We start from the raw sequence: 25,638 nt of genomic DNA, 5'->3' as shown, positions 1-25,638 counted from the left end.
ACGTAGATGGCATGGCAGCGGCACTATAATCACAATTGAATGACGACATAATGATTACGATGGAATGACGAAAAAGGAATGGCGTAGATGGAATGACGAAGGCGATATGACAACGATGGCATGACGACAATGACAGCAATGGCATGACGAAGTGCGTATGACGGCGATGCTGGGACGACGTCTATATGACGACGATGGCGTGACGACGATGGCGTGACAACAATGGCATGACGACAATGACAGTAAAGCATGACGAAGTGTATAGACGACGATGCTGTGACGAGGTCTGTATGACAACGATGGCGTGACGACAATGGCGTGACGATAATGACATGACAGTAATGGCATAACTACGAGTGTATGACGGCGATGCTGTGACGACGTCTGTACGACAACGATGGCGTGACGACGATGACGTGACGACGACGGCGTGATGACAACGGCGAGATGACGACGGCGTAATGAGCAAGACGCATACCTAGTGGCAAGACGACATACTTAGTGGCTCATACTCAGTGGCGCATAACCCGCTGTGGTTGCTCAGTGGTTATGATGTAGGGCTGCTGAGCACGAGGTCGCGGGAGCGAAGCCCGGCCACGGCGGCCGCATTTCGGTGGGGGCGAAATGCGAAAACACCCGTGTACTTAGATTTATTTGCAGGTTAAAGAACCCCAGGTGGTCGAAATTTCCGGAGTCCTCCACTACGGTGTGCCTCATAATCAGAAAGTGGTTTTGCACGTAAAACCCCATAAATAATTAACTCAGTGGCGCATAGCCATGCCAACTGTAGACACACTGTCTGCGAATCGGCGCACCACTGAGGACGGCGCCAACAGCGCAAAACTAAGCAGCGAGCGAAGAAAAGCTAATGCTTCAAAAACAAGAAAAAATGCCTACACTGCCTTGTCAGTCGACGATTGTAGGTGTTCAGCGTTTACATGGATAGTGTACGGTAGTCTACTCGTCCCAGTGCGATAAGTGGTGATTATCTTTGTTATTAAAATCGAGTACACTGATACAATGAATTCTCGATGTTTTCTTCGTATAGCCGCACATATAATACGCAGCACTGTTAGCCATGCGAATTACTGTTGTGCATGTCCTCGTAAAGTCGAGTCCCAACCACAGTCGACATAGAAGCAATGCCTTACGCCGCTGTAGTTCCGGGTGGAGGTCGGAGCTACAGCGAAGAGTTTTGTTCGCGTAGCCTGGCGCGCATTACAGTATGTAAGGTGGTCCATCTCAACAGGCTACTCAACAATAGACCCTACTCACACTATCAATCAGGTGATAGAGGAATGTGCGGTATATAACCAACCCTTATATATAGCTTTCATCGATTACGAAAAAGCGTTTGATTCAGTCGAAATCTCAGCAGGCATTACGAAATCAGGGTGTAGACGAGCCGTATGTAAAAATACTGAAAGATATCTATAGATGCTCGACAGCCACCGTAGCCCTCCATAAAGAAAGCAACAAAATCCCAATGAAGAAGGGCGTCAGGCAGGGAGATACGATTTCTCTAATGCTATTCAAAGCGTGTTTACAGGACCTATTCAGAGACCTGGAATGGTAAGAATTGGGGATAAGAGTTAATGGAGAATACCTTAGTAACGTGAGTTTATCTCAAGTCTACGGTCATTGGGTGAAACGGGAAATTTTTCGTACAGTGAACTGGTGTTATAGCGCTCGTTCCCACTGATGTTACAATGTCCTGGAAGCCATTGAAACATTGTGTTGTTTCCGTTGTTTGTCATGGCTGCAATGATATATCTGTTGGATTTCTCAGGCCAGTTCTTGATTGGGTCCGTGGCGCATTGTGCTTTGTGTGCCCTGAAGCGCTGCCTTGGAATGATTAAAACTGCCCGTTGTTGCGGTGGTTCCTGCTTAATGAAATCAAATGCAGCAAGTAGTGCCGTTAGCTCTATACCCGTCGAAGTGGTAACGCATGAAGTTTTTAACTTGATTTCTTGAGATTTTTCCGGGAAGATGACTGCAGCAGCAGAGTTGTTGAGTTTTACCGAACCATCTATGTAGACATGTTGCCGGAATTTGTGGGCGTTGTAAATGTGTTCCAAAGTTCCTTGCTTCAACGCTTGCAACGGCGCTCCAGCTTTCTTTTTGATTGCCAGAATTGTCAGTTGTACTTACGGCCAGTGCAGACACCCCACTGGGGCTGATAATCCTGTAGCAGGCGCGGATTGTGATGGCAAGCAGGGCTTATTTGGCAAATTTTGAATGTGGCCTCCTTGCTGGCAAGCAACCAAGATAGTGTGAGGGAATGCAAGTCAGGTGTCGCATGTGTGCTCTCAGGACATCTGTGACAATGCAGACTAACATAGCAGAAGCTCTGGCAGCGGCCAGAGATTCGGACGATCGATTGCAACAGACTGTTGCAATCGATGATGTATTTTTTGGGAGACCAAAACAAGTTCTGAGTGCTTAGGCTTGCACACTCTGTAGTCTGCGTAGTGCAAGTCTTTCCTAGTACAAGTAAGCTGTACCGCTGGAAGCCCAAAAATAGTACTTTGCATAATTGCAACATTGATGGTACTGTAGCGCCTCAGACCTTCCCGCCGAGAAACACGAGAATGTTCATAATGGCGGCCAAACGGTTCTGTCATGTACGAGACGTAAAGGCTCCGAGACAAGTCCCTATCAACAATGACGCCAAGGAATCGGTGCGTTCGTCTGTTTGGTACATTTTGGCCATTAATCCGCAATGCATAGCTGGCCATCGCTTTGCGAGTAAAAGCAACGAATGCACAATTCTCAGATGAAAGCTATAGGCCTTGCCTTCTTAGACATACTGACGCGGCCGTTAAAGCCTTCTGAAGTCGTGCGCGGACTTGTACATGTGTCCCTCCTGAAGCCCACGTGCAAATGTCGTCTGCATATACGGAGAGATGTACGGTTTGCCGTAGCGAATCGACGAGACCAACGAGCACCAGGTTGAACATGGTAGGGCTGAGCACTCCGCTTTGCGGTAGACCACGACTGGTATAGCTAGACAGCGTTGGTCGGTCTTCAGTCAAAATAAAGACAGATATCCCATTCAAACAACTGCGTATGCAGCGAAAGAAGTGTCCACAAATACCTACAGCTTATAAGGCGTCCAGAATTGGATCCACATCGTCGTAGGCACCTTCAACATCAAGGAATAAGGCCGCAGTGATTTGTTTCAGGTGTTTCTGGTGTTGTACATACGTTACAAAGTCAATAACGCTATATCTTGACGAGTGTCCGCGTCGAAAGACATCCATTACCTCTGGACAGGCGTTGTAAAATTCCAAGTACCACTCTTATCGTGTAAGGAACATTCTCTTCATTACCTTGCCGACGCAGCTCTCCAGTGCTATTGGACGGTAAGATGACAATTTCAATGAACGTTTGCCAGGCTCGAGAAGTGGAATAAGGCGACTGAATTTCCACGCGGTAGGAACCAAGCCGTCACTCCACGATGCATTGTACAGGCCAAGATGTGCATCTCTGGCCTCTCGACCAAGGTTTCCAAGCGCAGAGTATGTGATGTCACCGAGGTCTGGTGACGAAGATCATCTGCACCCATCGAGTACGGACTCCAGTTCTTCGATAGAGAAATGAGCGTACATGCGAGGATCTCGGGAGCCAGGGGGGACAACAGGAATAGGTGTGCAAGGCTGGAACGTCGGGAAGGATCGTGATGACAACGTCCACAGATTTTCTCAGTGAGCCAAGCACGCAGCTTCGTATATGCTGTTGTTGCCGACAAGTTTGCAACCTTTCAGGAGTTCGGTCAATCACCTGCAAATATATTGCACCCAAGCGGCTCATCCGAAGGATACCAAAACAGACTGCCATTTTCGCCAGTAGCTGTAACTACGCCAAATCACGCGGCTCGCTGACTGCCACATGAAACAACAAAATCCGGATCGTATTTAATTACAGAAACAACATATTAGGTGCGCGACTTCGAACTGGCAGGCAAACTTTTAGACTTTTTCGTTTGATCCCAGGCGACTGCAACGTAAAGCAAGGCTGTTTCCTTGAAGTTCTCTAAACTTCACCAGCACTTGACAGCGCACGAAAGCTCACTTCTTCCAGCGGTGCCTTGTAAACGACGCTGATAATGCGAATGGGCTTACAATTCAGTAACCAGTGGAGCGACGCTGCGGTCGCTGCCGCATCCTGCCATGGTGCGCTGAAACTCGCGGTCAGCGCCACCGATACGTCGGACTCACCCGGTGGGACGCGTAAGCACGCTCCTATAAGTGCGCCGTCATCACCAGCCCCGACTCACTTTCAGCGGAATATCGGTCGCGATAAACGTTCCGCGCATCAATTCGGTAAATGTGTCGAGACGAGTTAGAGTGTCATGTATGGACATAACGTACGCACGGCGTTCCACGCGACGTTCGGTTCATTTATCTCCCTTAAGGACCGAGATACCCTGACCGGGAAGTGCCGCTGCTTTGTACGCATGGAACACTCCTTCCGCGCCGCAGAGGTGGGCGCTCCTGCCTCTTGCCGATATGAGAGGGTGTCCATCAGTCTGTCAATATACGCACAGACGAAATGGCAAGCGATCACGGCCCCTCTTGCGTCCCCGCGAGAGCGGTCCGGCCAGTGACAAGCCCACTGAATCACCGGCGCCCACACCATCCACGCAGCCAGCGTAACTATACAAGAGGGGGCATTCCTATAGGACCAGACGCGACGGAACAAATGACCCTCATTAGTCAAACGCCAGCGCAGCTGCCAAGCAGCGATAAAGCTCAATAAAAAGGGATGTTCCTCATCCGTTCACGCTACAGTGCGGCCCACGAAGAGGTGCAAAGAGTGGTTATGGCGAGAACGACTATAGCGGACACTTCGCGGCTGCGCGACCCCGCATTAACAGTCGCTATTGTGCCCGAGAACACTGCGCTGCAAGAGGGGCCCGGAAAGGGAGCCCGTCGGAGAGGATTCCGACACGCTGGCGCTTCCGCTCTTTCAATGACGCTACGCCACTTGACAGGATACGCTACGCCGTGACAAGGTTATATTTTCAGTAGACTTCTATGCGAACGTGTCAGCTGGTGGTATGTATGAGCTTACGTTTGCCATAAATTCTGATGTGAACGGGGAAGATGCCTAGCGCGGACACGCTACAAAAAGATTCAGTACATGATCTACGATTCTATGCATAAATTCTGATGTGAACGAGGAAGATGCCTAGCGCGGACACGCTACAAAAAGATTCGGTACATGATCTACCATTCTATGCATAAATCCTGATGTGAACGGGGAAGATGCCTAGCGTGGACACGCTACAAAAAGATTCCGTACATGATCTACGATTCTATGTTAGTGAAGAAAGCCGTGAGTCTATTCATACTTTGTCTTCTGCACTGCTAAATACGTATGCATTGAGTGTGACGGCGATGAGAATTTTCTAATCAAAATGACGTTGTTTAACGTCTCAAAGCAGGTCGCGGGCTTTGAGAGATGCCGTAGTGGCGCGCGATAGATAGATAGATAGATAGATAGATAGATAGATAGATAGATAGATAGATAGATAGATAGATAGATAGATAGATAGATAGATAGATAGATAGATAGATAGATAGATAGATAGATAGATAGATAGATAGATAGATAGATAGATAGATAGATAGATAGATAGATAGATAGATAGATAGATAGATAGATAGATAGATAGATAGATAGATAGATAGATAGATAGATAGATAGATAGATAGATAGATAGATAGATAGATAGATAGATAGATAGATAGATAGATAGATAGATAGATAGATAGATAGATAGATAGATAGATAGATAGATAGATAGATAGATAGATAGATAGATAGATAGATAGATAGATAGATAGATAGATAGATAGATAGATAGATAGATAGATAGATAGATAGATAGATAGATAGATAGATAGATAGATAGATAGATAGATAGATAGATAGATAGATAGATAGATAGATAGATAGATAGATAGATAGATAGATAGATAGATAGATAGATAGATAGATAGATTGGCAGGCGGGCAGGCAGGCAGGCAGGCAGGCAGGCAGGCAGGCAGGCAAGAAAAGACAGGCATGCTAAACAGAGGCATGTCTGGTTTGCTACCCTGCGCTCTGGAGGGGGTAACGGGATCGAAAGAGAGAAAGAAGTGATGAGAGAGAGCACCAGCCGCACGTGCGATTCTGATTAAGGTTGACCAGTTGAAGTTCTTTAACACGAACCCAAATAATCTGCACACGAGAGCTTTTTTGCTTTTATGTCTGCATTGGATCGCGGCCGCGTGCCTGGAATCAGACCCGCTACTGTGTGCTCAGCAGCAGAATGCTGCAGCGATTCAGCCATCGAGGTGTTGACTCAACCATAAAAAAAAGATGAGGAAGAAGGAGAGAGAGAGAGAGAGAGAGAATTAAGCAGACAATTTTCTAAGCTATCACGTGATAGAATGGACATACGAAAGACAACGGCCTTTCGAAACTACCGTGTGCGATTACGAATGAAATCCGTGATGAAATGAGCATTTCTTATGAAAGGGGAGCTTTTTTTTCCCCCGAGCTTCGCTGCTATAACGCTCCCTTCCGATGCCCTTGGTAACCTTCTATTTGTCTCCAACTGAATACTGCTAATGCTTTACGACCTTAGGGTTACTTCCAATGGCCAACCTATCTGCCTTTCTTGTAAATAAAATATGCCTGCCCGTCTGCATCCCGTTCACCTTTATGTTCAGACAAGCTACAGGCCCGCCTGAGAACTGCGCTGCCCGTGTTGGCTCTACAGTTCATGTATTATACGCACTCAGTTTGTTAAACATCATTACCCTACCAGAAGATGTCGTAAGCGCGTGTTCTTTGGCACAAAAAGCGACGCAAATATTCGATAGCCCGAGAGAAGAAGCTGCGACCACAGGGCCTCAGTCGATGGGGAGATGGCAAAGGCGTTGTGGTGTAAGATTACGTTTTTCACGAAACATTATCAGCGTCTGGAGAGCTCTTGTACTGAACAGGTCGAACAATCCACAGTGAATATTACCCACTTATTGCCTGCGCTAAAGGAAGGACCGATGAGATCGAGGTCACTACTATATTGGTCGGCCGGGCTCATAATTTGGCTGAAGGAGTCCAGCAGGAAGTCGATATTGTGGGGAAGCCTCATTTAATGAACGCTTTTTAGCAAGCTACACACATACGTTCTCAGACAGATATACAGACAACCGTATAGTTTCCACCTGTCCAGCAATGTAACTTGCAGAAGCTGGCTTCTCCCCACTAGTATTCAGAACGTGGAGAAGCCACATACGATGACCTACGTACGTAGAGGTATCTTCGAAGCTGCAAAACATAGACAAGGAAGGGTTATATAGGGTATCATCAGTTTTCTTAAATGTCTTTGGACCATGCCACTCCCGGCGTACCAATGGTAATCGCTGCAATGCTCAAGAGCCCCTGAAAAGAAACGAATAGGTTACCGCAGCGCCATAGCGTCTGCAACAGCTCTGTCTGCCTTCACAACACTAGTGCCGGCAGCGCTGCCTTAGCTTACAAACCTCGACGAGGTGTCAGAACTGTGGAAATAGTGTCAGTGTACATTTGTAGAAAAGAAAAAAAAAACGATGATTCAGCAACAGATATCTCAATCATCTTTTTTCCCTCCCGCAGCCTAACAGTTGCCATGACGAAGGCAGCGAGCGAGCGATGCACGCATCTCGCGCGCTTATACTCACGGGAGCACTTGTAGAGCTTGTTGGTCTGCGATATGTCGCCGTGCGACAAACGTACGCGCTGGCCGATCTCGGGACGGTGCCTCGTGGTGGCGTTCTCCTGCGGCAGGATGGTGTCCAGGTGCGTGCTCTTGGAGAACGTGTTGCGCGCGTAGTGCATGATAGACTCGAAGTCGTACGCCAGGCCCAAAGAATTGACCTGCGAGAAGACGGGAGATGTAGAGACTTGGCGGAGCAGAGTAAGTTCACAACTGTTTCTCCCCCGATCTAAAAGTGTCAGTGCTAATTGTGCGATATTATAAGAACACTGGTGTAGTAAATAGTGAAGAGGAAGAGAAAGAACGGCCTAATGAATTGGGGTACAATGATAAACCAGAAAAATTGCGTCAGGAAATATAGAGCGCGCAGTGAGAGAAGCTGTGCTGTGAACACTGTCTGTATTGCAAGGAATTGCTTACGCAAACTTATCAAATGTATGACATTTTTGCTTAGACTTAATTGAAGCACATGAAATACAGTTACAATCTCAGCACCTTCTCAAACAGAGGTTGAAGGGAACGCTGGCGGATTTAGGTGCGACGCTTATTATACTTCTATTAAGAAGGCTCCATACGCAACAAACTCTCATATTTCCGCACATTTTTTTCTGTGTTATAAGCATAAAAAATGCGCGGAACTAACACGGGGCCTATGTTTTCGCGCGAACATTGTGAAGATGAACTACTCGCAAACCTTTCAATTAGGCGCGAAACGAATAAGCTGATATGAATGGCTCGATTTTTTGTCAGTTGCGACCGAGCGAAGTCAACAGACAATGAATACAATTAAGGAAGGCTTAGGGTAAAACAACACTTTTCTAATCGGCAAGAAGAAATAGCAAAGAATAAGAAAACCAAGGAGGACGAAGAGGCAACTTGCCACCGGTGTGAGCTATACGGCAGCGGCTGTCCCTTCTCCGACTTTCTCGGCTATTTGCGGACTGCAGACTAAATCGTTTACATCGATTACTGTGGTTGTTAGGAGCGAAGGCTGCACTGACCACCCCTTACTTGCCAGTGCTCGAGGTATTGAGCCCTCTGTCGAGTACGCACGTACGCACCTCCTCGTCGGTGAGCTTGTTGAAGTTGTACTCTTGGCCGGTCATGATGTTGCGGGTGACAATGTCGACGTGCTGGTCGCGGTCAGGCCGCGTGTGCTCGTGCCAGAAGCCGACCACGTGGCCCAGCTCGTGCACCACGATGCCGAATTTGTCACAGTTCTTGCCGATGGAGATCGCCTGTGCGCCGTTGCCCCGCTTTCCGACGAACGAGCAGCATCTGCAATGGCGAAGGCGCGTTACGGGCCCATTGTAAAAAACATTATCGCTCTGTTGAGGTGGCACTCTTAGGCCGTGCCAACTTCGCTTATACGTTGCAAGAGGGTTGGCGCGCCGCGTCCTAGTAATAGGCCCACGCAGGCGTACCAGAGGGATGACGAGTTTTTGATCCGAGTGCTACAGCGATACCTTTTTTTTTTAGTGCTTTAAGAGAGCTTTTACTTGAATAAGCATGATGATTGTGCCCACCGTTGCTCCGCTGCCGCCGTTTGTTTGTCCAACAGAGATAGTTTCCGAATCTGAGCCCATCAGTCCCAAAAAAAAAAACTTTTTCGGCTTCGCTCGCTAGAGAGGCACCATTAGTAATCGCGGGAGACTTCAACGCCCCACACAACGCATGGGGGTACATCAGGCACACAGCTAAGGGCACAAATCTAGCGCGGGCCATCGATGACCTAGCGCTAACAGTCATCACCGATCCCCGTTTTCCCACGAGACTGGGCACGTCGGTGGCTAGAGACACAACCCCCGATCTTGCCCTTATCAGAAATGTAGAGCAAACAACATGGGATAACAAGCAAGAAAACCTGGGCAGCGATCACTTCATCATTAGTGTTGCCCTTCAGGTCAGAGCCCCACAGGCCAGGGAATTTAAAGTTACGGACTGGGATGCTTTCCGTAAGCTCAGAAAGGAGGACACTGGCGAATACGCCAGCTTCAGCGAACTCGTCGAGAGACTCATAGCAGACGTTGAAAAGGCTACAAAAACTATTCAAACCGAGCTCGAGGTTTCCAGGATGGACCCGCACCTCGCACATCTCTTGGAAGCTAAAGCCTCTATTTTGAGGCGATGGAAAACACAACGGCTTAACCGGAGGTTGCGAAAGAGGATTGCCGCACTTAACAGGGAGATTGAACAGTACTGCACCGAGTTAGCTAGGCTACAATGGGATGAAATCTGTTCAGCAGTCGATGGGCGCATGCGCACAGGCGGAAAATGGAATCTCCTTAAGCACATGCTAGATGACACGCAAACCAAAAGCAATCAAAGACAGACATTGTGCCGCCTCATTCACAGGTACAAACAAGAAGGAGGAAACGAACAAACGCTCTTAGACGAGGTAGCCAATAGATATCTCCCGCTAGGCGCAGCACACTCAGAGGAATATCCCAACATCGCATGTGACACGGTAAAGGAGCTCGATGACCCTTTCACGGAGTCCGAAATCAGAGCAGTACTTCACAACTTAAATAGCAGGTCGGCCTCAGGTCCGGACGGCATCTCAAACAGACTGCTAAGGAACCTGGATGATAGATCAATTGAGCTGCTAACGAAAGAGGTCAACAAAACTTGGGAGAATGGGTGCGTCCCGGACGAGTGGAAAGCGGCCTCGGTTGTGCTTATCCCGAAACCGGGTAAGCCCCTAAACCTTGACAACCTAAGGCCGATATCGCTAACCTCTTGCGTAGGCAAGGTAGCGGAGCATGCGATCCTGCACAGGATATCGGATTACATGGAACGCAACGAACTGTTCCCGCACAACATGGTCGGCTTCAGGCCCGGCCTTTCCACACAGGATGTAATGCTACTCCTTAAGAAGCAAATTTTCGATAACAGCACTAGGGATGCTAGGGGCATCTTAGCCCTTGACCTGACCAAGGCCTTTGACACTGTATCTCATCGATTTGTCCTGCAGGCCACGGCCAGCCTAGGTCTGGGAGCAAGGTTTCAGGCTTTTGTTAGATCATTCCTCATGAACAGAACAGCCACCATCAGGATTGCACAACTCAAGTCAGATGAGTTCGCGCTAGGGGCCAGAGGCACTCCCCAAGGAGCAGTCATCTCCCCCTTACTGTTCAACATAGTGATGAAGGGCTTGTCAGAAAGGCTCAAATCCCTTCCTAATATAAGCCACTCGCTATACGCAGACGACATCACGATTTGGTGCCCCAGAGGATCACTTGCAGAGGTAGAGCACTCGCTACAATCAGCCCTAGACGCAACGGAGTCCTACCTGGAAGACACAGGCCTCCAACTATCACCAAACAAATCTGAATTGTTACTTTACAGGCCAGCCAGGCAAGGTGTTCGTGGGCTCACCCCCTAAACCAACTTCCCATATCCCTCTTTGCGAGAAACGGGCAGCCCATTCCTCAAGTCGAATATATCCGAATCCTAGGATTACTGATTGACGCGCGTGGATGTAACGCCAAAACGCTCACGCGCATCACGGCGAAAACCGAGAGCATGCTAAGACTAGTTGCTAGAGTATCCGGACGAAAGAAGGGACTAAGTGAAGGCAACCTCCTCAGGATCCATCACGCTTTTCTAATGAGCCACATCACCTATGTAGCCTCGGCCCTTAACTGGACCAAAACCGAAAAGAATAAGCTGAACATTCTCATGCGCAAGAGCATAAAAAAAGCTCCTGGGGTTACCAGTAAGCACTTGCTCGGACAGGTTAAACAAACTCGGTATGCACAACGACATTGATGAAGTGATCGAAGCGCAGGTCACCGCTCAGGTAGTCAGGCTCTCGTCAACCAGGGCAGGGAGACGCATCCTAGACGAGGCCGGCATGGCTCCAAGAATACTCAATGAACGGAAAATCGCCTTATCCAGGGAGGCACGGGCAACCTTAGTGGTCAGCCCATTCACTCGGAATATGCACCCGCAATACAATGTAGGGAGACGAAAAGCCCGAGCACGGGCGATTTTACAGAAGGCCAGTGAGAATCAGGATTCGACTGTCTTTGTCGACGCGGCTCAGTACGGCAACTCTAGCACGTTCGCTTTGGCAATAATTGACGGCAAAGGGGAATTACGCTCCTCGGCGTCGGTTAGGTTTGCTTCAAGTGGAGTCGCGGAACAGGTCGCCATAGCCCTGGCCATGACCGACCCCTCGCGCACCAACGTTTTCACCGACTCACGAGCGGCCATCAAAGCTTTCGAATCGGGTAACCTAGCCTACGAGGCTGCCTCCATTCTGGAAAAGAGAACAAACCCTGGCACTCACTTCATCTCTTGGTTTCCCGCCCATATGGGTGCGGACGTTCATCACAACATACCTAACCTCAACGAGCTTGCCCATGACCGTGCGCGAGATCTAACACGCCGCGGCGGCATGGAGGCCTTATGGGGACAAGATGAAATCCAGCAGAACGATCCGCTCCTTACTTTTCACGAGATAACCTCTCACTATCGGCTTAGCAGAAGGGCCTATCCTCTTCCTCACCCGAAGTTAGACAGGTCTCAGACAGTTTTACTTAGAATGCTCCAGACGGGCTCATTCCCTTCGCTGGGCTTTCTCAGCCGTATCTACAGAGACGTCAATTCGAGCTGTCCGGACTGTAATGAGATCTATTGTTCCTTAGCGCACATGCTCTGGCAATGCCCCGCGTTACCTAACGGCCCTCTCTCCAGCGAAGCCGACTGGGAAGAGGCACTCCGGAGCCCATCGCTCCAGACACAACTAGAGGCAATCCAGAGGGCCCGAGAAAGAGCGGAACATCACGGCATTCCTGCCCCGACTTGGACGCGGCCAGCGGCTTCCGCGGGTCCCCGATAGGGCCCTCCGCTGAAGCTCCTCAGGATCAAATAAAGTTCATTGTCTGTCTGTCTGTCTGTTCCGCTAGAAGTGTTCGTAAGAGGAGATGCCAGCTAATCATGATGTTGGACATATTATTAGCGAAAGTGGCCGGACAATGGCAAATACTGTTTACGGACAGACCCGCCGTGGTTGCTCAGTGACTATGGTGTTGGGCTGCTGAGCACGAGGCCGCGGGATCGAATCCCGGCCACGGCGGCAGCATTTCGATGGGGGTGAAATGCGAAAACACCCGTTTACTTAGATTTAGGTGCACGTTAAAGAGCCCCAGGTGGTCGAAATTTCCGGAGTCCTCCACTACGGCGTGCCTCATAATCGGAAAGTGATTTTGGCACGTAAAACCCCATAACTAAATTTTGTTTACGGACAATGAGCTTTGTGAATTTGGCCTTTGCTCTTTCCGATTTTTTTTCTTGCGCGGTCTCCACTTCAAGGTAATGTGTACAATACCAATTATTCAATTACAGTCTCCGCAATATACGTGTTTTCTTCATGATTTCAAATAAACTTTCGCTATCAGTTATGGCCAGCCTGCTAACGTGTCTAAACAATGACAGCGCTTACATGTCCATTTTACCTCTGTTATGTCTCCATTTCGCATCTTAATTTTACAGCGATGACGTTTCTTTTTCTTTGATCAGAATGATGTGTTTGGTTGAATCAAATCAAATCATGTCAAACTTTGTTGGGTTTTATTTGCATAAAAATAAATGGAGGCGGTTGAGATAATAGCCGCGACAAACGTTTTGATGAGTTCCCAACCTCCAATGCATCCGATATGAGCCACAAGCTAAAACGAAAATCAAATGCCACCACCGATTACTAATAGGTTTCAGAATCACTGGGATGAAAACGAGCACGCCAGCGCCGAGCTACGCCAGACGTTCCAAACGCACCGCATACAACAACTAAAGCGTACCTACGTTACAAAACATCGAGGCTCGCAATAACAGAAAAATGACACCATGGATTAATGCATGGATGGGCGGATTTTATTAGCCTCTCCTTTGAATCAGTGCCGCGGCGGTGACCAAAAAATTGTTGTTTTGTCTTTCTATGACATTTACTATCGGTCCATGAAACGGCTGGTTAGTGTTAACAAATCACCGAATTTTAACGAAATTTATTTTGCTTAACAAGTTTCATTCTGTGTGTTCCTTGCCCTTATGGCTCCAATAATCCAGCCGTCTTTTACTATATTCCTCACCACAGATTCATTCAGCTTTTCACTATTACCTTTAAAGCTCGATGCCTTGGGCAGTGGTTGACGGAACGAGGAACGTCGCTTCAGCGAGCCAACGTTTCGACAACGGGGCTTATCTTCGTCGGTGCCCTGACAAAGACAAGTCGCCGTGACGAAGACACGTCGTCTTGTCGAAACATAGGCTGCAGCGACACCATACGTTCGACTACTGTTGATCACTTCAGTTCTCCGTCTTCCTGTGAACCACTGCCTCGTTAGCCTTGAGCAAGGTGACTATGTCGTCATGCACCTCTGGACGAATGCTTCGGCAGGTTAACAAAGCATTTTCAACGGTGCCTGCTATAGGTTTCAAGGAATAAACAATCGTCGCCGGCTCGGTGTTAGCCAGAAAGAAATGCTTGCACGTCCCCATGCAGTGCGCCGATCGCGGAAGAGGTAAATCGAGAATAAGAATTAATGCGCTGTGAAAGGTTTCACTTTACTACTTGTACGAGACGCGCTGCTTACCTCAACGCTATTTGCGTCTGTCCTCGATAGGTCATGTGTTTCTGGCCTCTCTCGAGGCGAAAACTTCCCCGTATAGAAGGCAAAGAAAAGTGATTAAGACAGAACGAGAGACCAAATCTTTCGAGCACACAACGTTGCCGTTGTCTCTGTGAATGCACTGCGAACCGCGGCACAGGCTTGGATAATTTTTTTTATCGTCTATACTTTTCTTTTCCTCTGATTTAGTGGCGCTAAAGAAGCCGAACCGCACAGTACATATGCAGCTGCAATCATCTGATTTATAGACAACCCTCTCTAAAAAACTTTTTTTTAGTGTGATCGCTGCTGTGACTTTTTTTCAGGTGCAGCAAAAGGTTACTGGTAGAGGAGCCTTCGAAACACCTACGAGAATATTACCCCCTATTTAGTGTTGCTATAAAGTCATGAATACTCCTTCCTTAAAACAGAGAAAAACATTAGTACAATCACATCGTGGTTGCATTGTTATCGCGTGAAAATCTGGCGTACTTTTATCACTTCATGGAGAAAGGATGCCTCAAGACTGATTTTTAGTAATCGGAGGCAGTCGTCGCTGAAACTTGATACCTAGGTATGATTCGCTGGGCGAGATATTACAGCCGGTGTGTGAGTTTTAATGCTACTCGACCACAGCGCCGCAAGAGATTATAGCTGGAAGGGCCTATAGTCGACTGTTCGTCATACACAACGAAGCGGTAATTCAGGTGGTGGTATTTTGGCGCTATTCCTACTTGAGGCAAGAATTTCTGCCAAGGCAAAGTTTAGTCAATAGAGGGCGTAATTAGGCTAGCATGAATAAAGCCCCTTAAACTTCGTAAAGTAGTGCCACGCTCTGAAGAATGCCGTCCCCTCCTCGCGCGTTCTGTCAAAGGCCGACGCCACGTCGCTATTGGCCTAATAGCATCACGTAGGCCCTCGCGCCGTGCATCAGCGCCATTTTTGCTCGAGAAGTGTCTACGGAGTGGCGAGGAGTGCATGTTGCACCGTTGCTACGTTCGAGCAGTGTAGGCGGCGCCACGGTCGAGGGGGGAGTGTGACAGAGAGGAGAAACGGGCAGGAGTGAAGGCGGAGGAGGAGAGTGGCACTAATTTACGAAGTTTAAGGGGCTTTAAGCGTGAAGACGAGGCACCCGCGAGCGCTACGACTCCAAAAGAAGCACAAGTTCCTCCATATGTGGGCATATAATGCAGGCATATTTTATTTAGTAAAAGCTTATGCGGATGATCGGTCAAAGTCCAATTAGCATAAGTTACTCATTCGAAGAGCGCTTTCACATACACCCCGCCGATATGACAAGTAGTACGGCCGGGTTACGTATACAGTCGGGTTCAAAAAATTTACAAGCCACGGTATCTGAGACAAAGCTGAATATTCCCGCAGCACACAGCCTAGGATGCTTATTTCAAGCCTGTATATGCGAACAGTGTTGTATGGCATTGCTGGCTAAGATTACAAAATGGCTCGAAAATTTAAAGTTTCAACAACGCTGGATTACTCTGGTTTGAGCCCACCATCGGACACGTAATTTATTTTTTACTTAATGAAGAGGCCCGACAGGAGGCGAGAAACGAAGCTACCTATATCTTCCATAATGCGCCTGGTATAGGGCAAAGAATGCTTCGCAATAACAAAACGTCAAGCAGAACAGAAAGCGGTAGTCAGCGTGACCACACTCGCAGATGAATATTCACTAACGTTGAGAGTTATAGCTTCTCCTTAAACTTATTACCGTTTACGGATTACCGGGTCACCGGAGCCGTGAACGGCAGTGGCAACATTGGTGGTGACATCTTGTGCCGCTTCGTCCAGCTACAGCGCGTTTCAAACGTTTCGAGTTTCATCTATGGAAAACGTTTCTCATCGAGAAATGCTTCTCATCGAAGGAAACGTTTCTCATCGAAGTAAAATCCTAAAAGGATTACATGTTGACGATTATGTCTCTACCAACCACTTTGGACAAGCACTCAAGTAGAATATGGTAGGTCACCATAGTATTAGTGTTATTTCTGGGACGCTATAACGTAAAACTATTCCAAACGTTTCTATTCCACTTCTGCTATCAGCCCTCCGCGATTGGTCAAAAACTTTTTTCGACCACCCCCCACTTCACCTGTCTGTCACGCGACGTCACGAAAACCGCAATACCTCCCCATCTGATATGATGTGTACACACTGATTATGCATGATTTGACAGAAAAAAGAAAAACGGTTATTTCTGATTCGACCCCTTTTCGCCATTAGCTTTCGGCTATTGGTAAAAAGTTTTCGGGCTGCACCCACTTCACCTGCCTGTCACGCGACGTCACAAAACCGCAGGAACTCACCGCGTCAAAGTGACGTGTACGCGATAAAGATGCATTAATATGCCGAACAAAACTGAATTTCTTTCGGAATAGCCGCAGGCTGCCCCGTTCCGAAAGGAATAACAGATGGCTGCCGCCGATCGCTGAGACGCTGGCTACTCGCACCTGCCGGAGAGCGTGGGTGTATTTGCGTATAATAAAGCTTCTTGCGTGACCGTGTAACGTTTTCAAGCATTTTCGGCACGTTTACTACCTCATTCTGCCAGCTCTTCTTTGCTGAGAGTCAGTTTTAGCGTCATTCTTAAGCTTCCATTGCATGCCGCCGCGATTTTCGACCAGCCACCACAAGCTAAGTAAGGGAAAGCCGACCAATCGCAGACGCCGGCACCACCCTCTTCATCCGGTTATCGATTTTCAGTGCACTGGCTCTGCCCCAGTGAATCCCTCTCCACTTGAGCGTTCTTTTCGCCTCTTGTCAGCCAATTAGATACGACAAGCCGCTCAGTGTAGGCAATATTATGCGTTTTTCAAGTAAACAAAAGTGACCTCCTATGAACGAGTAGAGCGTTTGATTGGTCTATTAAGAGAACCCTGTGGGTTACCGCCCGGTGCTTGCTTCGGTGGTTACGGAAATTTGACGTCAGGAAATCGGAATAGAAACATATTGGAATAGTTTTACGTTATAGGGCCCCTGCTCTCTGGTTAAGCTCGGAATCACAAAATGTCGCTACTAGTGTTATTGCTGCATCTACTTCTCCAGTAACCCGGTATTCTGCGAACGGAAGAACGTCGACGAACAAGCTAAAGCTCTTTAGTGACAGGCGGTTGCAGCGGCGTAGCCCATTTCTTTAGGGGGGGGGGGGGGAATTGGGGGGGAGGGCGTGTTCTGTGTGCCGAGATTTTAGCGCGAACTTCGACACAAGTTCAAGTTTCGCCTTCGTTACCCACAGTGATACCTTTTTCGCCCGCGGCGTTGGTAAAGAGTTTCTAAAGAATGCTTTGCCAGTATAACCTGATTTACGACTGCTCTTTAGTGTGAGTTTAGGTAAAATCAATAAAAGATGTGTGAAGGTTATGGTTTGTGGGACGAAGTTAACTAATAAAGCGAACATGAATATTTTTTTAAAGAGGTGCCTTACTCATCTACGCCGCAATCCTCTCGCATCGATCTCAGTTTACGACATACTTTGTTTAAAGCGTGGACTGCCCCCCTCTACGAAACTTGTAAATGAGGTAGTAAAATGAGGCATATTTTCTATGATTCGTCGTCTAGGCTTTTTCCAGACACTGTCCCAATCCAATGGCACGGAAAACAAAACTAAAACCTGTCAAACGTATTTGGGTAAGGCATGAACTGCACTGGGGAGATAGAAGTCGGACCCACCACCGCCCTCTCCCCTCCACCCCATCCCCTTTCTTAGAATGTCTACAGCTTCTGGCGGAACCAAGTCAAATTATTGATTTCGTATTTAAGGCATGAACTCCGCGCTTTATTAGGGCAGGCGGCGCTTGGCTCTCCAATAGAAACGATGAAAGTTTTATTCCATTTTTTTTTCTTCTTGAAATTCTCTTCGTTTTAAAACGTAGCAAAACTCTGCGACACGAAAGGAAGGAGCACAACAACGAAGCCCTGCCAGTGGTGTAGTCTTGCGGTTCTTTCTTTCGTGGCGGGCTGTTCTCTTCCACTGCTGTTCAATATGCCAAGTCCACTCCCAATTAGATCCCAGTTTCGGTCACGTTAATTCAGTCACCACTACTGGTGCTTGAAACACGCGCCTTGACGTATGCCACATCCACTCCTAGACTAAGCATCAGACCAGTACTGGCCGCGACAGACTCGCATTGCATTTGAGGCTGTACGAACTGAGAAGCCAGCATGCAATGCAAAAAAAGAAAAGAAAAGATAACCGTAATGAAGCACAAAATGACTGTCAACTCACGGAGGAAGGAAACTAAGGAGAGGCCCTGACGTCACTCTTTGTGAAGCAAAAGTGAAGCCGGAAGTTGGCGTTGCTCATGGCGATGCTCCGCCTTTTGTGCCACCCTCCTCTCTTGTTTACATCTTTCGCGAAACCACGCCGCGCTGCGCGTGGTTTCGCACGCGGAGCGCTCGCGCTCGCGCAACATCCGGCAGAGCACGGTGCAGGTAACACAGCGCAACAAGACACGGTGACTAACGCAAACCCGCCCACACAGCGCCTTTGCCACGGCACGAAACCTACCAGAGCAACACGTGTGAGCGCTCAAACAACGCCGCCATTGTGGCCCAAAAGGCGTGGCCATACAACAAAAAAATAAAAAAGCAGCAAAAAAATGAGAACCTACACGTCATTTCCGCCACACTTTTCTCCTAGCGCGCGGAGGGGGTAGGGCCTCTCCTTAGTTTCCTTCCTCCGTGCTGTCAACTACTCGTGCATCGTGCAGTGTCGGTGCTTGGATGCACACGCTGTCCCGCGTTTGTGCTTGGCATGGCACAATCTAATGCGAGATACAGAGAGGCGGAGACACGGAAGGAAAACGAGGCAGGTAGTTTAACTAGGTCTAGTCCAGTTTGCAACCCTACACGTAGGAAGACTACGTGAATATATATATATATATATATATATATATATATATATATATATATATATATATATATATATATATATATATATATATATATATATAAAGAGAGAGAGAGAGCGGGAACACAGAGGTTCAAATTATGCCCGCGCTCTGAAGGAGGCAGGAAATTTATACCGTCGACCACACAATTCAGTTTTGCTTTCAGGAACTGAAGCTAATACGAAGTTTTTACTACACCAGCTAGCGCATAAATTACATAACTATGCGTACGTCTCGACGACCGAAGCTCTGAACGCGTAAATTTATGATGTTGTAGAGCCGCATTTATCTCTAATTGCTCATGTCGGTGCTCGTTTGCGCCGATGTCCCGCAGGTAGGTCTGCGGGAGTGTCACAGTCCTAAGCAGATGCAGTACGACAGGCCACACAAAAAAAAAATTATAGGGTTTTACGTGCCAAAACCACGATCTGATTATGAGGCACGCTGTAGTGAAGGACTCCAGAAATTCAGGCCACTTGGGGTTCCTTAACGTGCACCTGAATCTAAGTACACGGGTATTTTCGCCTCCGTCGAAATGCGGCCGCCGTGGCTGGGATACGATCCCACGACTTCGTGCTCAGCAGCCCAACACCATAGCCACTGACCAGCCATGGTGGGTAGGCCACACAAAGCTTGCTCGCCAGAGAGAAAGACAGAGAGAGAGAGAGATAAATAGAAGACAGAAAAGGTGGGGAGGTTAACCAGACGCACGTTCGATTTTCCACCCTGCACTGGGGGAAGGAGTACGGGGTCGAACAAAATTGCCTACACATGCTTATAGGCTGTTCGAAAGCTGCATTACAATCTTGTCTTCTTTTCAGCTTCCGCCAAACGTTCGTATTCTACCAAAAATGCTAAACACTGCACTGTGCGTTCTAGTCAAAAAGGCGCACGCACTATTTACAATTACGTGTAATTTCTAGGAATCAGTGGGGATTAAAAGGCGATTCCCGCTACCTAATGACGTCTTTTCTGCTATCTTAAACCTCCAATTCGCGAAATCCTGCCGCCAGGGCACAAACACAACAGAAAGCGCCGACAACTTTCGGGTTATGGTGCCCGAGGCCATCCTTTTCTTATACATTATTCCGTGTGCGCAGGTCATGCTTATGCTTCGAACTTAACGAGTGACAAGAAGTCGGTCAAACTCAACTCTTGGTCTGTCTTCTTGCGCTCTTCGGAGCACACGCCGGGTCCATGGACTCGTCGATGGCGAGAAATCGGTACTGAGAATGGCGCCAAACGACCACCTCATTATTGGTTCTGATCGACCTGGATGACGTCCTTAAAGAGCCAAGCACTGAGCTCATTGTACGCTTCCAGTATTGCTCCTTTTGTTATTCACTCGCGTTCTTCTCTTTGCTGTTGCCTTTTACTTCACTTGCTCGGCGCGATGTAGTATGCTGTGGCTGAGCTCTGTCATCGATACTTTAGCTGTGGGACTGTGCGGAACTTGTGTTCGACCTACTGCGCATCCTTGTGGCCAATTAGTAAGTCTCTGTTCTTTTCTCTTCTTATTCTCTTTTTCTTTTCTTTTTTTTGTTGACAACTTAAAAAAAAAGAAAACAAAAGAAGCGTACCACGACCGTGCTATCGAATGTGCGGTGCTGATCGATTATCGGCAGCTTGTTAGGAAAAATCGCGCGCATGCGCGTACGACATTTGCTATACTCACGGACAACCTTCTGCGGCACTGAAGGGAAAGCTAAACGGCGACGAAGCGCACTCACGACAGCGCTCCTGAAAATAGTCCCACAGTCTCATTCGAATTTCTTGAACATTTGGAGAGCAGAAAACATGAACATAGTATTTAGTCCGGCACTAATTTAGAAATTAAATTCAGGTGTATTACGAGCCAAAACCACAATCTGATTATGAGGCATGCTATAGTGGGCTTTTTAACATTCACCCAATGCACAGTACGACGACGTTTGTCTACATTTCACCCCCTTCGAAACGCGGGCGCCGCGGCTGGGATTTGATCCCTCGACATCGTGCTTAGCATCACAACGTCATAGTCGCTAAGCCAACACGGCGGGCTACTTCAGCACTCGTAATCCTTATAAGGCGTAAAATTACACCATGAAGGATTACCTTCAGGGTTTTTTTTCGCTTGGTTCTTTCGCGTTTTTAACAATGTGACACCTTTGAAGAGAGCAAGCTACACTTGTTCAGCATGTCAACGCAGGAGTGACTTATCTTCAGAACAAAAGAAAAGATTCGTTCAGCGCCGTTCACGAGTTCAGTGATACTCTATATTCCTAAAAACGTGCTTTTGAAGGAGTAACGAGATACAGCTTTTTACTTTAAAACACTTGCGTGACAGTGCGTACCTGGCGTGCGTACGTGCAGACGTTTGTACTAACATTCCCAGCAGCATGATACAGGAATTCCGGATGTAGAGAATACATTAATTGAGTTATTACCTACCAGAAAAAACAATCAAAGTCGATTTCTCCTTAATGTTTAAGTAACCCAGAAACAAGCGTCCCAATTTCCGATCACTTCTCCGCAAGATTCTCACTATCACAGAAGACAGAGCCTTAGTAATTGGGGGGGGGGGGGAGATTTCAATGCTCAACACGCAGCATGGGGATACAAATTTGAGGACCGCAAAGGTTAGGTTACAACAAGAGGGCCTTACCCACATCACTGACCCGTCAACGCCTACGGGCTGGAGTCTAGTGTTAGTGTGGACACTAAGACAGATCTCACCTTTACAAAATCATTAGGGATGCGAAATAGATTAACACCCAACAGGATCTAGCCAGCGATCACAACATCCTCAAAATCACTGTTAAAGCAGGGCCACGCAAATCTAAGGGCAAACAACTGAAAATTGTAGTGTGGAACAAACGCAGTCAAATTCGCAAGAAAAAATAATAATACTATAACAGACATCGTGGACTCGAGCACGCAGCTCAAGCAGGATGTTAACGCAGCCACACAAGTAACACCCCAGGACGCGCAAATGGAACAGGCAGACAGTAAACTCCGACGTATGTGGAAAGCTAAAGGAAGTATCTTGAGGAGATGGAATACTCAGAGACACAACAGGACGCCCTGACGCAGGCTGGCCCGGCTTAACAGAGATATATAAGCATACGCACAACAGCTCTGTAACCAACAATGGGAAGCAACATGCACCAATATGGATAATCAATTAGGATTGCCTAGAACGTGGAACTTCCTCAGACACCTTTTGAATCCCGAGGAAAGTAAAGCCACGTACAGACAAAACATAAACAACATCTTACATACATATGACGAAACTGAAGCAGCTTTTATCGATGAGATAGCCGCAAGGCATTTATCTCGGGCTAAGCCAACAATTCACCCAGATCACACAGGCACCAAAAACAGACAATTAGACGAAGGGATTACCGAGGCGGAATTGAGAGCAGCTCTACAAAAGCTTAACACTACATCCGCGCCGGGACTGGACGGAATAACAAACAAGACGATCCGAAATCTCGATGATGCCTCTCTAGAACAACTTACCAAGTATATTAACGAATGCTGGCAATCGAGTACAATACCACAACAATGGAAAATGGCCCAGATTATTCTAATACCTAAACCAGGCAAGCGGCTACAGTTGGCGAACGTGAGACCCATTTCACTCACGTCCTGTGTGGGCAAACTCATGGAGCACGTTGTCCTAACGAGACTGAACAACTTTATCGAGGATAACGACAGTCTCCCCCCTACAATGTTGGGCTTCCGGAGAAATTTGTCCACACAGGATGCAAAGCTCCAACTTCAGCATTAAATTATAGATAACACAAGTCGGAACACCAAAGCTATCCTAAGATTGGACCTAAAGAAAACTTTAGACAGAGAGAGAGAGAACAAACATTTTTATTGGGTGAATGCAGCTTTGGAGAGGCGTCCTCATTCCAGAATGCCTTGAGCTCGGGCCGCGTCCTGGGCCCTCGCAATCAGCCGTTGCTGATCCTCGAGGTCGGAGCTGGCCAAGGCTGTCTCCCAAAGCTCGTTAGTGGGGTAAGGGTTCGGAGGATTTAATGGTGCCGCTCTGCAACCCCCTACTATGTGCCTGAGGGACCCGGGCTCTGCGCAGAAGCGGCATTGCGGAGAGAATTGTGTAGGGTCTATGAGGTGATTTCTGGTTGGGTGGGGGAATGTATTAACCTGTAGAGCTTGGAGGAATCGCCCCTGCTCTCTAGGTAGTGACTTGTGCGGGGGTGCATATGTTCTGCGGGTTAGCTTGTAGTGTTGTGTGATATCTTGGTAAGAGACTAGAGGGTGCATGCGCTCAGGTTCAGATTCCTCGGCGTCGGTTCGGTGGGTCAGATCTCGGGCCACGTGGTTGGCGACCTCGTTGCCAGGAATGCCTTGATGAGCTGGCGCCCCGATGATCATGACTGATCTCGTTGGCGGCTTTTGATTGATGATCCGGAGCGTAGTGGTATGAATTCTGCCGCTAGCAAAGTTGTGTTACCCACGAAAATTTGCTAAGCAGAATAAATGAGCTCGGCCTAGGCCAGCGAGTATACAGTTATATACGAGACTTCCTTACTAACAGAAAGGCCCACATTAAGATAGGAGACCTTAACTCCGAGGAACTACAGATCGGAAGCGCAGGTACGCCCCAAGGTTCAGTAATATCACCGATGCTGTTTAACCTGGTTCTTACCGGATTACCAGCAAAGCTACAGGATATCGATGGCCTCAACCATACCATCTACGCTGACGATATCGTTCTCTGGGTGAGCGATGGCAACGATGGACAGGTTGAAAGCATATTACAACGTGCAATAGAAGCAGTTGAACAATACCTAGCAGGAACTGGACTAGCGTGTTCGGCAGAGAAATCTGAGCTCCTAATTTATGTACCATCGCGACGTGGCCGAAAGCCACGCAACTACGAGGAACGAAACAATCCGCAAATTCACCTAACTACGGCAGATGGTACGCCCATACCCAAGGTTGACAAGATCAGAGTATTGGGCCTTCATTGAAAGTAACGGCTACAATGGAGAGACCATACGCAAATTAGACAATATAACATCTCAAATCATGCGGCTACTTAAACGAATAACCCACAAACATAGTGGAATGAAAGAAGGCAGTCTGATTAAACTAGTCCAAGCATTCGTACTAAGCAGAACAGTATACGTGGCATCGTACCTGCGACGGTACTCGTCAGAAAAATGCAAATTAGACTGCTTAATCAGAAAAACATACAAGCAAGCAATTGGACTCTCTATCACAACCATCAACGATATACTACTGCAGCTAGGTCTCCACAATACACTGGATGAGCGAATCGAGGCACAACGAATAGCACAATACGAACGCCTATCCAAAACCAAAACAGGTAGAAAAAATATTGGATCGCCTAGGTGTAAGGCATCATACCCAACATGGCGTCAAAGTAGATATGCCCAGACACATCAGAGACATGATAACCATCCCTCCAATACCCAAAAATATGCATCCCACCCACCATCAGGGTAGACGGGAAAGCAGAGCACGCAATATGCAGAAGAAATTCGGTAACAGCAAGGACACCACATTTGTAGACGCAGCTAGATACAGAAACTAGCGCGCCTACACAGCAGTGATTATAAATTACGAGGGAAAATGCACGACGAGCGCTGCAGTCAACACGCTACACGGAGAAGCCGCAGAGGAAATAGCTATTGTGCTAGCTATAGCACATCATAGCTGAAAAACATGTGCCCTGAGGAAATCTCATGAGGCTTACACACGTGGCACAGTTCTCCGCGTTTTGGTCCTGTCATGTCATGCGCACTATACACACCCGATACAACACCCGATATACCGGGTGTTTTATTTTAAGATTAACTAAATTTTAAAAAACCGCCTGATGCACTTAGCTCAAGTATACTGATTGAACTGGAATACTCCGAGGTGTATACATTACCTACACTGAAAATTATTACGCATACTTGACTAATTAACAACATTTCACCAATTAATTTTTCAACTAATTACTTTGGCACACGTAATGCAATGCAGCAATTGAAGCCAGCGATTTCACAAGGCACATCCACTTAGAACGAATGTTGAAACTAGCACCAGTTTTGAGGCAAGCACAGTCAAACTTGCCGTACAAATACACTGTTGTCCCACTTACTCATTCGACAAAATGTACTTTTATGCATTGAAACTCAAAAGTTACTGGAACACCAATGCATTAATTCCGCCGCAAATTTTGGCAATGGATATCTCGAAACTACATCTCGAAAGTTTACAGGTGTGCAGCGGTGACGTAGAGGTAGAACACCCGCCTCGCGTGCAAGAGGTCCGTGGTTCGAATCCCGGAGCTGCGCAATTTTGCACCGGATTAAAAAAAATCTGCGTGTTGATAAAATTGCAT

At 47.5% G+C, this 25,638-nt stretch overlaps 1 protein-coding gene across 1 annotated transcript in view; it reads right to left on the bottom strand.

Moving 5' to 3' along the window:
* Positions 1–25,638, bottom strand: part of tok (tolkin) — an 897,857-nt gene that overhangs the window by 296,679 nt on the left and 575,540 nt on the right. Inside the window, exons 5-6 of the mRNA XM_070528278.1 lie at positions 8,812–9,028; positions 7,716–7,911 (exon numbers count right to left, since the gene is read on the bottom strand). Of these exons, the coding sequence (XP_070384379.1) occupies positions 7,716–7,911; positions 8,812–9,028 (413 nt within the window). The remainder of the gene's footprint in view (positions 1–7,715; positions 7,912–8,811; positions 9,029–25,638) is intronic.

Source organism: Dermacentor albipictus, unplaced genomic scaffold (assembly GCF_038994185.2).
Source record: "Dermacentor albipictus isolate Rhodes 1998 colony unplaced genomic scaffold, USDA_Dalb.pri_finalv2 scaffold_11, whole genome shotgun sequence".
NCBI lineage: Eukaryota > Metazoa > Arthropoda > Arachnida > Ixodida > Ixodidae > Dermacentor > Dermacentor albipictus.
This window is presented reverse-complemented; position numbering and strand designations above follow the sequence as displayed.